Raw genomic sequence first — 13,575 nt, 5'->3', positions numbered from 1 at the left:
AGACACGACTTACAGAGAAAGAGAGAGTGAAATAGAACTAAAAAGACACAGAGAAAAACATAAGAAGAATTAATGTGTGAAAGAAGCGAGGGCACAGCCACAAGAAGGCAGATCTTTAAGTATTTCAGTGAGCACGGAAGACCAACTAGATTGCAACATATTTTATATTACACATCGCAACACTCATGTCATTATAATAGTATCCTGGCTCCAATTCATCATGAGAACTACCTCAGTATTGTTAAATGCAGTAGCTACTCAGGGTGACTGCAAGTCTGTAATCTCAAGTCATATCCTTATAGCTTATATCATTATCTGAATCGCCATTAAATTGCTGCTCACTGATCGGTCCAGATATCTATTAGTGTCTGCTTCCATCATTACCGTGTTCTTTTAAGAAGTGTGGTTTGAAATCAGTGGCTCTCACTGGTCACTACATCACCATTTGAAATTATGCAGAAATAATAAAGACAAATGACTCCTCTTGTACAAAAGGGCACTCCATAATTGGGAACAGAGAGATCTAATTAGTCGATCATTCAATTTGGACTTCAATATTAAATCTTTATTAAGGTCACTGGATAATTGCTTTGGACTCTGTCTACAGATTGCAACAAGATATTTTTATTTCACAAACTTGGTGCTACCTCCAATCACGTATTGTATTACAGGGCGATCATATTTCAGTTTTTAGAAAATGTCATGATTGACATAAATTACCTTCAAGAGCATACTTCATGTCCTGGGCAAATAGCTGCCACGTAACGTCAGCACTTATTTTTCCCATGTTAAGTTCTTGAGGAAACCTGAAATTGAAATGTATTTCAGTATGTCAAAGAAACACGACTGCATAAAAATAGGAAATTTACTTTCAAAAAAATTGCAACTTGAACTTGTCTACACTTAGAAAGGAATAACATGGATTTCACATATGCAATTTTCTTTGGTCTCATTTTGTTACAAGAATTTCCTAGAAACGTGCAGCTTGCTCTACCCAATATAATGCATTAATCTCCCACCCCCTCTCTGTCTTCTGCTCCCATCAGTTCTCACAAGAGTACTAAATATCCTGTATTTTTTGCTCGGTATGAACTCCTTCCCCTTCCTTCTCAATCCTTTGTGGTCGCATCAGTGATACACTGATTGCAGCTGAGAGGGCTTCCACCTCCCAAACAGTTCTCAATCAATTGCTCGATGATGTGAATGAATGTCCTGGTCATGAGCTTTGGAGCCAATTTTCTTGGATCTGCGGAGCCATCTCCTTTCCATTGATACTTCCCAGAACATGACTAAAATGCAGAATATAGAGAAGGGTGGGAGGGGAATCTGTACCAGTGTCTGATCATTCCACATCAATCGACCCCATAGACTCATCGGTGCATTTACAAGATATGTCACAGTTCTGCAAACATTCTCTGTCATGTAAAGTTTGCTTTTTGATCTGTCCACATCTAGCATGCAATAATAAAAAGACAATTGATCACAACAAAAACATATCTATGGTAAAAAATAATCTGGTCAAAAATAACACCAGACCAATGTTAACAAAGCCACGATCACACGACACACTTGGGGAGAGCGGCAGCAGTACTCCAGATTTACCAGAAGTGGAAATACTATTGAAAGAACACTGCAACTTTTGGCTTTGAGTTCGAAGCTGATATTGGAAATAAAAATGTTTACTCACAATTCTCAGTAACAGAACATTGTTTGGTGCAGTACATTTATGCTCTGTACTAAAAATAAGTCAATACCTTAAAAGTTATCAAAATTGTAATTTTGACCCAGTATTGCGAGATGGAAAGTTTCAAATAACAACAGCCAAAACTGTGATCCTTCCAACACAGTAAGATGACAATTTACAGCAATATAGCTTTCATTAGCTACATGAGCACCTGGCAGAAAAAAATGCAGATTTTTGCATTTTGTTGCTGGTAACTTCCTTTAGTTTTAAAGAATTAAATATCTATCAAAATAGTAACATAAAGATTAAAAAGATCATGCCAAGCACCTGATTTTCGATTTAAAGTATGATTATTACTTGAATAAACAGATCTAATGTCATTTATTCATACACAAAAATGCTTAACTGTTTTTAACCACATTTTTCTCAATCAAAATTTCTTGTAGGTATTATTTTAAAAGATGTTTTAATGATGTGCATAAAGGACTAATGGGTAAATCCAGACCCTCTCATGTTCTCAGCAGTGAGCTGCACGTAAAGGGAATATGAGGCAGAAACACGACTAAAAAAATGAAGTTTTGATTCTTCACCCCACGTTTCCTTACAGTGCTGCTTCTGGCTGCAGCCCAGATGTCCTGCATTTACCCTAATATTTAACAAATGTACAATTCTTCATCCTTCCTAAATAATGACCGGGAAAAGTATTGAGACTCCGATATTTCCACATTTTTGCAAAATTCCATTTGCGCTCAAAGCTATATTTAAGATGTATCCCATCATTTTGTACCTTTGATGAAAACTGCTGGGGTTGTTTCATCATCAGAAAGGAGAAAACCAGAGCAACAACAGTGGATATAACAGATTAGACATGGTATTCCTGACTCATCCTCTTTTGCTTTTGAACATTCAAACAGTTTAATTCTCCAATTCTTTCAACCTTTTCACTCTTTCCTGAGGGTGCTGACAGATCTATCCAGTCCTTCAGTGCATCTCCAAAATGAGTATCAGCAGACCACTATCAGACCATCGCAGTCAAGCCTGACCCTGTCCTCACAGGGAGGTGGTGGTGCTGTTTTTTTAAAAATTCATTCACGGGATGTGGGCATTGCTGGCTAGGCCAGCATTTATTTCCCATTACTAATTGGCCTTCAGAAGGTGGTGGTGAGCTGCCTTCTTGAACCGCTGCAGTCCTTGTTGGGTAGATACACCCACAGTGTCAGCCAAGAGCGACGTCTCAACTCATTCCATCTTTGCTGCCTCCGAAGAATCCTTGGCATCAGGTGGCAGGACCGTATCTCCAACGCAGAAGTTCTCAAGGTGGCCAACATCCCCAGCATATACAGCCTACTGAGCCAGCGGCGCTTGAGATGGCTTGGCCATGTGAGCCGCATGGAAGATGGCAGGATCCCCAAGGACGCATTGTACAGCGAGCTCATCACTGGTATCAGACCCACTGGCCGTCCATGTCTCCAATTTAAAGATATCTGCAAACGCAACATGAAGTCCTGTGACATTGACCACAAGTCGTAGGAGTCAATTGCCAGTGATCGCCAGAGCTGGCGGACAGCCATAAAGACGGGGCTAAAGAGTGGCGAGTCGAAGAGACTTAGCAGTTGGCAGGAAAAAAGACAGAAGCGCAAGGAGAGAGCCAACTGTGTAACAGCCCCGACAACCAATTTTATCTGCAGCACCTGTGGAAGAGTCTGTCACTCTAGAATTGGCCTTTATAGCCACTCCAGGCGCTGCTGCACAAACCACTGACCACCTCTAGGCGCTTCCCCATTGTCTCTCGAGACAAGGAGGCCAAAGAAGTGCTGTTAGGAAGGGAGTTCCAAGATTTTGTGGGGCGGCACAGTGGCGCAGTGGTTAACACCGCAGCCTCACAGCTCCAGGGACCCGGGTTCAATTCTGGGTACTGTCTGTGTGGAGTTTGCAAGTTCTCCCTGTGTCTGCGTGGGTTTCCTCCGGGTGCTCCGGTTTCCTCCCACCGCCAAAAGACTTGCAGGTGATAGGTAAATTGGCTGTTACAAATTGCCCCTAGTGTAGATAGGTGGTAGGGCATATGGGATTACTGTAGGGTTAGTATAAATGGGTGGTTGTTGGTCGGCACAGACCCGGTGGGCTGAAGGGCCTGTTTCAGTGCTGTATCTCTAAATAAATAAAATTTGACCCAGCGACAGTGAAGGAATGGTAATATAGTTCCAAGTCAGGATGGTGTGTGACTTGGAGGGGAACCTGCAGGTGATGGTGTTTTCATGCATCTACCGTGCTTGTCCTTCTAGCTGGTAGAGGTCATGGGTTTGGAAGGTGCTGTCTAAGGAGCTTTGGTGCGAGCTAACTGAAATGACCACCTCACTGATCAGGACTAAGCAGAATGAGCGCATTGCTCTGATTGCTGCCACATCTGACATGAAGCCCTAGAAAATCGATAGCATTACTCCCATTTTACAGGCGTAAAATGGCCGCCTAAACATCCAACATGGCGGATGGCATAGGCATGTTGGAAATGCATTGCCTGTCATATTAGTAAACGCTTACTATAGGCATCTAGGGCCCATGCTTGAAATGGGTGTTATGTCCTTTCCATATGGAAATAGTGTAGGTAGTTTTGAAGTGGTTAGAATTAGCTTCACTTTATTATTTACTTTATTCTTTAATCTGATACAAAGACATTAGTTAAAGGTGTCAGTTTTATACCAATGTATTAAAAGAAATCAGTCACAATTAATCCTAAAACCTTGATTGAGTGATATGAGTTCTATATGTATTAAATTGTGTATGTCTTAATTATGTAGCTTTAATAATGAAAATGTTTAAAAATATTTAAAGCATTTTCTGTAACTCATTGTAACACAAGTATGTCAGCACAAAGGTATTGTGAATCCTGATATCCTTCAGCAAATCTAACAACGAATCAGTTTTTGTACTGTCTGTGTCAGAAAAAAAGATAAAATTACTAAAATAAATAAAGCCTTTCACAGCTGCAAGCAGATGTCTTATCAAAGAGCCAATTAAAAGAGGCTAGCAACCGACACAACATGGGCTAGCCAACCATCAGGCCAAACACAAGGTGGCCTGTTGGTCAGAAAAGGTTAAAGGTCAGGGTCCACAATGCTTTTGTGTGCACAGACCAAGAAGATTCACAGAAGTTGAAGAACTCCAGCACATGACATGAAGAGAACAAAAGAACCATTCAACCACATGGACTTAGAGGATCTTCGCATCACCTGCAAGAGCTGTAAAGTTATTTTCCTAAGCTTGTTAAATATAATTTTACTTCTAATAAATTTTCTGGAATTACTATCCAAGTATCCTATTATCTTAATTGATTAAGTCTTGTCTGGACAAGCATTAAAGTTGTTTAGACTTATAATTGGGGTCTTTAACATGTTATACACAGGTGGAAAGAGATGTGGGTGGTTCGTACTGTTCACCTCCCAACTGACTGCAATCGTGTTTTGTTAAAAATAATGCATTAACCCCTGTCTTTGGGTCAAATAAACAGACAAATGACAGGTTTTCTCATAGGTTAAGAAAAGGATAACTATTTATTTTTACATAATTCCCGAAATGGTCGCAACCTCACCCACGCACTCACTCATACACACGTACACAAGAATAGCTAAAGAGCAAAAGGGTAAGTAGTTTAAAGTTCAAAGTGAGGTAAGTGTTTGTGGTTTACAATAAACCTGTTGAATCTTCTCAGAAGGAGTTTCTTTTAAAGGTGTCGGCCTTGGTGTTTACAGTCTTGAATTTTTGAAGTGTTGCAGAGTTCTAGTGGTTACAATGCAGCACAAAGCTGGTGTATGGATTTTATTCCCTTCACATATGGTGAGTCTTAAAGTCACTTTCTGATGTGTCTACAATGGTGGTTGTTCAGTTGTTGTTCAGCAGGGATTGTCTTGCTTGGCTGGATCTCTTTTCACAGCCTCTGCTGGATTGCTTTTTGAAGATGTTGGCTTTATCTCCACCCACCCCCCCCCCCCCCCCCCCTCCCCACTCTCTCTCTCCAGAGGGCTAATTATTAAATGCAAAAATCCATTACATTAGAGATTCTGTTAAGAGATATATGGCCCTCTCCCCTGATGTAACCACACAATGGATGAGGCTGTGGAGACCATGGTTATCGATTGATGTCTGAATGGGGACCATTCTGTTAACACGGTGGTATTTCACACCGATTCAATTTGGTTTGGGCTGTGAGTCTATTTGTCTCCAGAAACCTTTGTTAGTTCATTCATGTTGACAAGAGTCATTAGAATGCTATCGTGCTGTTTTCAATTTCAAAGGGATTCTCTCCAGAGCTATTTCAGGTGAGGTTAACGAGTTCCATCCTTTTAGACAGGTTTGTTGATTTCCAATACAGGAGGGGTCATGTGATTGGTACTCCATTTTGACTGCGGCACAAGTGTCCATGTTCTCGTGTTTTGTTTAACAGTTGACTTTTTAATTCATAATTCTTCCATTTCATTGTTTATTTCTTCACGGTTCCCTCCATGCGTGACAAACACCTGTTTTAGAAGGTAGTTATCGCCAACGTTTGGGTACCGGAACGAGGCATGAGCGTATCTCAAAGATTCTGCCTAACCTAACCTTTCTTCCAGCACAGTGGGAATGGTAACCATCATATTGCACAGAGAGCACTAATGTTCCATTATCTCCAGTTTTTTTCCTTGAACGCAGATGGCACCAGCTCTGCTGCATTTAGGATAACAGATCCACATGTCGCCTAACCAGTGGTCCTTAACAGGGCCATTGGAGACCACAACCAAAAAGGTAAGTTTTGTAAACATGTACTTAACTGAATGTGAAGCTGGATGCGGGGTGGGGGGGGGGGGGGGGGTGGTGGCAGGAGTGCTTGTCCTGGCACACAGCAGTCCCGCTTGGTCCCATCCTGATCAGCTCCGCCCCACCCCAATACCTACCTAAGGGTCTCTTCCAGTGTAATCTTGTGAACTGATGTCTGCTTTGCTGCAGAGTGACTGGGGATGAGTGACAGGCATTTGCTGCTTGAGGTCCAGTTTTGATTGAACCTACCTGTTCTGACACAGGGATTGGCCCAATTTGTGCCAGCAGACTAGTGCTAGATAAGTTCTGCCCCCGGTCTATTATCCAAAATGATTACTAAACAATCTCATAAAAATATATTCATCCACAAGGAAGCATTTTAATAGTTACACCTATTGTTGTTCTCAGATAGTGAAGTGACAGACAGGAGGACATGCTCACCGTCGTTAAGTAGAGCACACCAGAGACAGCAGCCTTTTCCTCCATGTTGTTTTGACAGGTATGTGTGGTTTGCTGTCTCTGATGTTACTTGCCTTGGCAGGAAAATTGCCTGAACTGAAATGTGGCAGTCCCAAACCACTCATTTGTCTTGTTTGTCATCTGAAAGAGTAGAAGATTGGAATTGAGCCAACTTCTGTGGCAGGCTTGGCTATCTGATACTTGAGCCACATGGATCCTCAGTAGTCTAATGCATTTTTAATGATTGACTAGCCAGCTTAGCTCATTAATGGGTCCTAGAGGGACAGACCTAGTAAGAAAGCTGAGTTCCTTTCGAAACAGCTAACAAACAATTATGAAATATATAGGGTGGGCTGGATTGTGTGTAGGATGCAGGGCTCCCGGCGCCAGGCTGAAAAGGTGGGGAATCCCCATCTCTGCATTTTCACGGCGCCCCCCCCCCACCCCCCGGAGTGATCCTTTGGTGTTTTTCAGTCAAACATTCACGACCCAGGATCCCAGTCCCTTTAAAGACTGAGGAGCTGCTGGCCAATCAGAGGGTACTGCAAGGGCCTCAGACCCAGGCCCAGTGCTGGAAGTCTGGGCAAGAGGTAGATGAGACGGAGTTGCCGGAGCCAGTCCTGAAGGCCCTGGTGAGGGGAGTGGGGGGGTGGGGGGTGGGAGGCGGGGGTGGTTGTGAAGTCCAAGGAGGGGGAGTCGGTGGGGGGGTAGTTCTTCTTGGTGGCAGTCCTCAATGGGCCACAAATTGCCCACAGAGGAGGACCCCCCCCCCCCACCCCACAAGCCCACAGGGAGGGTGCCTTGTGTTGCAAGGCATCCTCCCTGTATGGCGGAGGGTCTCCCTCAGCCACTGGTAAGATCCCAGCAGCGTTGGAAGAGGTCCTTAACTGGCCATTAATGAGCCACTTAAGGACCTCAATTGGCCTCTGAGCGGGAAGGCCATCGTTGGTCTATTGCACACTGGGAAGGTCGCTTGGCGATGGGTCTTCTGCCCTGCTACCACCACCCCCGCCCCCCAGCCCCCGCAACCCATCGCAATATTCCATGCTCCCCTGCCTCCTTCCCCACCTCAGGCTGGGCCCATCCTGGGTGGTGTTTCTAGTTAGATAAACTTACCTGTGCTGGTATGATGCATGCTGGTTAAACTCCAGTGGTATTATTGAAAATACTGAGAGTGGTAAGATCCTTATTTGTCCAAAACCTCTACTTATGTTATCTAGATTTAGGTGGGTGGGTTGTATACTGACAAGAGTGTGTTTATAAGATACTGGGCAAACAGAAACTCTAACTACAAATTTATCAACAGTTTGACTCGGATACATGTGATGAGTTTCTACGTGAGTCAAACACCTGCCTGCGGGGAAAGGATGATGCTAACTGCCGCAGGATAAATACAGAGGTCATTGTGCTGTTGGCTTTGGCAAAGACATTTGCTGTGAAATTCGGACTGGTAGCCCCCATTATTTAGAGGGAATGGTGTGGCCTGTGTTGAAGGCTTTGATTCTCACCTTACAGGTTCTGCTCAGACCACTTGCTCCCAGACATGTATTTTCCTTCATGCTTTTAGCATGACAGGGAGAATGAGCAGCGGTGACACAGAGAAGAGCAAACTCTATGAAGAGAGTGGAGGAGGAAGAGGGGGAAATAGGGCTCTCAGTAGGAGGCCATATCCACCCAGGGTCTTCAGGGAACAATTCTCTTACCTCAACCTCAGTGAGGAACCGTGGGTCAGATGTTTGCACTTCACCTAGGAGGTGCTCACTGAAATCTACCACCTGCTGCAACCTCCGCTCAGCAGGACCACATAGCCAATGGCTGTGAAGGTGACCATGGGCATGAACATTAATGCACTTGGCTCCTTTCAGGCTGAAGCGCTGGATATTAGCAACATATCGCAGCTTGCCATCCACTTTTGTGTGAGGGAAATCACTGAGGCTCTCTATTCATTGAGAAATAATTAAATTTTATTCCCTCTTTCCAGAGAGAAGTAGGTGGAACGAGCATGTGATTTTTGCTAGGATTGCAGGATGCCATTGACTGCACGCACATTAAATTGTGGGCACCGCATGTCAACTCTGAGACGCACCACTGCCGAAAAGGATTTCACTATCTCAACATCCAGCTGGTGTGTTACCAAACACAGAGAATCATGCAGGTCATTGCCTGGTATCCTGGCAGCAATCATGATATATTCATTTTGCAGCTGTTTGCTGTGCCAGCTGCATTTGAGCCATCTCTGTAAACCAAAAAGAGACTACTGGGCAATGAGGACTATCCGCTGACCATATGGCTGATGACTCCGGTGTGCAAACCACACATAAATATGCGGCATGTGTACAATGAAAGCCATGCTGCCACACGAAATGTGATAGAGCAGACTATCGCTGAAACAATGCTTCCTCTGCCTGGACAGCTCTGGGGGGGGGGGGGGGGGGGGGGGCCTGCTGTACTCGGCAGCTTGGGTATCAAGATTTGTGGTGGTCTGCTGCATGATGCATAACCTCTCCAGGGGACAGTTCTTGTCACCAGCAATAGCGTGAGCAGCTTAGAGGAGGACTAGAAGGAGGAAGAGGAGAAAGAGTGGAGGCAACCAAGCCAGTCACTTTTTTTGGCTGGGCAATCCTTGAAGAACTCATCCGAATACAATACCAGTCACCACCGCCTCAATTCCCCATTCACCATCACCCCTCACTTACCTTCCCTCTGTCATTGATCATCACAGTGTCCATTTGGTCATAATGCAAAAACAAAAGCCACCACAAAATAAACATTCCAAACCAAATCATTCCATATTGCATACCAAAGTCAACTAATCAATCACCTTTGTGCATTCACTTGGTTCCTTTCTTCCATATGCCTTTGCCTGTCCTAGTGCCCCTACAAAGTGCTACCCACAGTAACTGCAGCACTGTTGTGTGTATACCTTTAAGAGGTGTGGCTATGTAATCAGACCAGCAGTGTAAGAGCTGTGATGTAATCCACCATGTGATCTCCAGGTTGGGGGGCTGTCTTAAGTAAGTACTGTGCAGTGAAGACCAGTCAGTACATGCAGAACCGACCCCACCCTGCCTGCAAGAAAGCCGCCTGGTTTTACCAGGCAGGGTTCTTGGGGCCTTTGCCGTCTGGCCGCCAAGGATAAAGTACCCTTGGCGGCAGGAGAAGGCCCTTAAGTGGCAGTTAATTGGCCACTTAAGGGCCTTGATTGACCTGGGGAGGGTAGGCCATTTCCCGCCGCTGCCGCCCTGCGTAAAATTGCAGTGGGGGCAGGAGGGGGTCGGGAATGGTCCCCCCCACCACCTCCCACTCAATTGTACACCCCCCCCCACAACTCATTGTGGGGGGAGGGGCGTAAAATTCCAGCCATTATTTTCCAGTTGCACTATTATAGGGCTTGCTGCCTTTAAAGGAGGTCAATGTAAAATTATAAATTACACGTGTGGTTAGGATGAATTTTGTGTGCTTCCATTTGCATCATGGAGCCTCAGTTTACTTCAGCATAGATCAAAGAAAAGGATGTGGATTTCATCACATCCCATTTGTGGTGAGTCATTTCAATCACTGGAAAATTGGGAGTTCAATGATCTGCGCTCCCTCCGATTGAGGTTTCATGCTAAAAGCTGAGTTTTACAAAAGTTATCAGATACCCTTTAGATAAGAAATTCCCACACTGCATTGTCACTATATTCTACATGCAAAGATCTGATTTACAGTTATCTTAGGTACCATCGCATGCTTCTTGCATGCAAGCACTATAGAAATGTAACAAATCCTGAGTGTTGTTTAATAAATCATTGATATAAAGAAACATTTGTCCGAAGGGGTGGTTTGAAGAAACTGTTGAATGTAACAGAAACATCTTGGGACTTTGTTTTAGATAAAAATGTTGTGTAGTGAAAGTTGTCAGTGTGATTACTATGAACCACAGTCCCCTATTATAATTCCTTTTCTCAAACCCTCAAAACTGTGCAACTCTACTTCTCTGAAACTTTCATCCTAAATTCTACAAGCTTTTAAAATGTAAGCTTGATGACACCTGCCCTAGACTTTGAGTTTTCCCGTTTTCTCTCTTATTCCCTTTTTTAACTTTCATGGTGTTCTGAACTCAGTTTTCCTAAGTTTGTCGAAAAACCAGAGAGATCTAGAGACTGACGTTGAAGCAATTTAATCACATGCATTATAACTTCTACCTCCTCTGAATACAATTTCTTTCAGACAAATTACCCAGAATGAGATATTAAACTCAGTTACATTTTCAAGTCAATTGTACTTTAAGATTTCAACATAAATTAGCTTCTCCATTAGCCAGTGAATCAGTTAAAAGTTCAAAGTTTTTTTTTACTGTTCCTAATGGGATAGAACTGAAATACAATTGAGGACAGTAATGAGTTTTAAAAACTGCAGATTAAGTAGGGGAAAAACATTTATTCAGCTTCGTTTGCGATGTGGCAGATTTTATCAGCAAAATGAATGGATTGACCAGAATTTCATTCGAAATTCTAAACTTTTGGTATGATAAACAAAAATAAGTGCCTTAAGAACTCTTACCATTCAACTGTTCCACTAACCCATCATTCTTCATTTTACAATTTTCTTATTTTATATAAGAAAAAGATCATTAGGAAGTAGCTGGAGGCTACTGATCTCACTTGTACATCACTCTTTTTGTTTGTATTGGTTATATACATATTGTCATTGTTTTTCTACATACACCAGAGGCTCAATTCTTAACGTGATACATAAATTTTCAGATGCAGCACCTGTTTGTTTCAGACATATGTTAAATCTACATATGTACTTTACTGGGGGAAATGTCACGGATGGCCGCTGACTTTCTAATTTCATTGCATCTGAAGCTCAAATCATTATTTGGGCAATTTAGGAACAAAATTGTACACGTTGGAAATTTGTGCCTTTGTTTTTTTGCAAACTGAAATGGGGATGTTTTGGGCCAGCAAACCATTTCAGAAATGCAGAGTTTTATTCCACTCAAGTAGGTCCTAAAATGAGAGTTACAGCTAAGAATTGATTAATTTGTTTAAGGCTTTTACTGACAAATAATTTTGAACAGCTACTGAAGAATGAAAATATGCTTAAGCTGCACTGCTATAAATACCATGAATGAATTTTAAAACAGGAAACTCCCTAACAAACGATCAGAAGCAACATTACACAAGGTACATCTTTAGGTTTGTAAATGATACGACCTTGGATACAGATGGTACCTCTGGATCCTCAAGTTACCTCAGCTTCTCCCTGATTACCAATATTATGGTAAGAAAGCTTAAATTAGGAGTACTGAGTGCACAATGTTTGTTCACTAGTGCAACATGAGTTTGCATTTTACAATTACACTACATAAAAAGTAAACTAAATTGCAAGACATCACAGTGAAATATGGATGTTTCCACTATGGACGTACACAAAGATATGTAGACTCTGTTTTGATTGGCTCAATTTTTTTCAGCAGAATTCTACCTCGCCTCCAAACAGTAATGAAATTCTTCAAGTTCTGACAAATGTAGCCTTAATAATTTAATATAACTGCCTTAAGGCATCTGGCCATAGATCATGCAGCCAGAAAAGAAAGGCCATGTTGACAGTCAGATCATTTGATTTTCAGATAAATCTAATGGTAGAAAATACATATATAAAGTTCATATCAACTACCACCAATGGTTAGGAATAATCTGTTGGCCTAATGTGACTCTAGCAAGCTGAAACTGTGCCTGACATAAACCAACACATGTCAAAGATCAAGACTTAACATTTTCATTCCAGCAATGAATAATTTAAATATTTGACAATTTGCTTGGTGAGCTGTACTTCCCTCAGATTTATTTTGCACATATAGTGGATGGGCCAAAATAGAAGTGTTATATAACTTGCATCATGGGACAGTGAATAGATGCTCAACACATTCATTTGAAATTCTACTCTCCAATATTTTAGAAGAGGCGTTTACTCTGTTTAAACTAAATTGGTCAAATCTTCCACTAAAATAGCGCAGATCAGAACTTCAAACATATTAACCATTGGACGTTAGTTAACTGTGTTTAATCATATGCAGGCGGAGGGTGTTAATTAGGGTCTTACTTGAGTATATATAAGGAGACACTTACTGAAATTGGGCGAAGGTTTGAGTAATCTTATTTTTGTAATCTTTTTACTTTGTAAAAGAAATGCAAGACTGAGTAAAGATTGGAGTATAATATGGTGGTAGAGGATGGTTGCCTAAAAGAGAAGGTCAGAAACTAAAAAAATAACTTTTTCACATAGAAAACTAAAATCCCAATGGCTATTGTGGAAAATGGCAGAAAGCAAGTGTGAATTGTCAGGGTATGATTACCCTCCGATGTTCTCTGAGTCTGAACCATATGACCAGTGGAAGAATGAAGTGGATATGTGGACTCGGGTCACGCCCCTACCAAAGAGGAAACAAGGTGTGGCCTTGGCATTGTCACTTCCTACCAAAAGTAAAATCAGAAGTCAAGTATTTTGTGAACTGGATGCTCGTCAGTTGGACACTGATGAAGGTTTGGATCTTCTGTTAGAATTCTTTCTTGGATGAGATTTATTAAATGCCTATGAGGCATGGTCAGACTTTGATAGACTTTGGAAAAAAGATGGTTAATCAATGCAGGAAT

General features: G+C 42.2%; 1 protein-coding gene across 14 annotated transcripts in view; it reads right to left on the bottom strand.

Annotated features, from left to right (window-relative positions):
• LOC137352421 (protein unc-13 homolog C-like) overlaps nt 1-13,575 on the bottom strand; it is a 612,014-nt gene that overhangs the window by 148,779 nt on the left and 449,660 nt on the right. For all 14 annotated transcript variants that reach the window (XM_068017812.1, XM_068017814.1, XM_068017821.1 and 11 more), the window contains one exon: nt 721-806. In XM_068017812.1, coding sequence (XP_067873913.1) covers nt 721-806 — 86 coding nt within the window. The remainder of the gene's footprint in view (nt 1-720; nt 807-13,575) is intronic.

This window comes from Heterodontus francisci, chromosome 38 (assembly GCF_036365525.1).
Source record: "Heterodontus francisci isolate sHetFra1 chromosome 38, sHetFra1.hap1, whole genome shotgun sequence".
Classification (NCBI taxonomy): Eukaryota; Metazoa; Chordata; class Chondrichthyes; order Heterodontiformes; family Heterodontidae; genus Heterodontus; species Heterodontus francisci.
The sequence above is the reverse complement of the archived record's forward strand: the minus strand, read 5'-3'. Positions and strand labels throughout refer to the sequence as shown.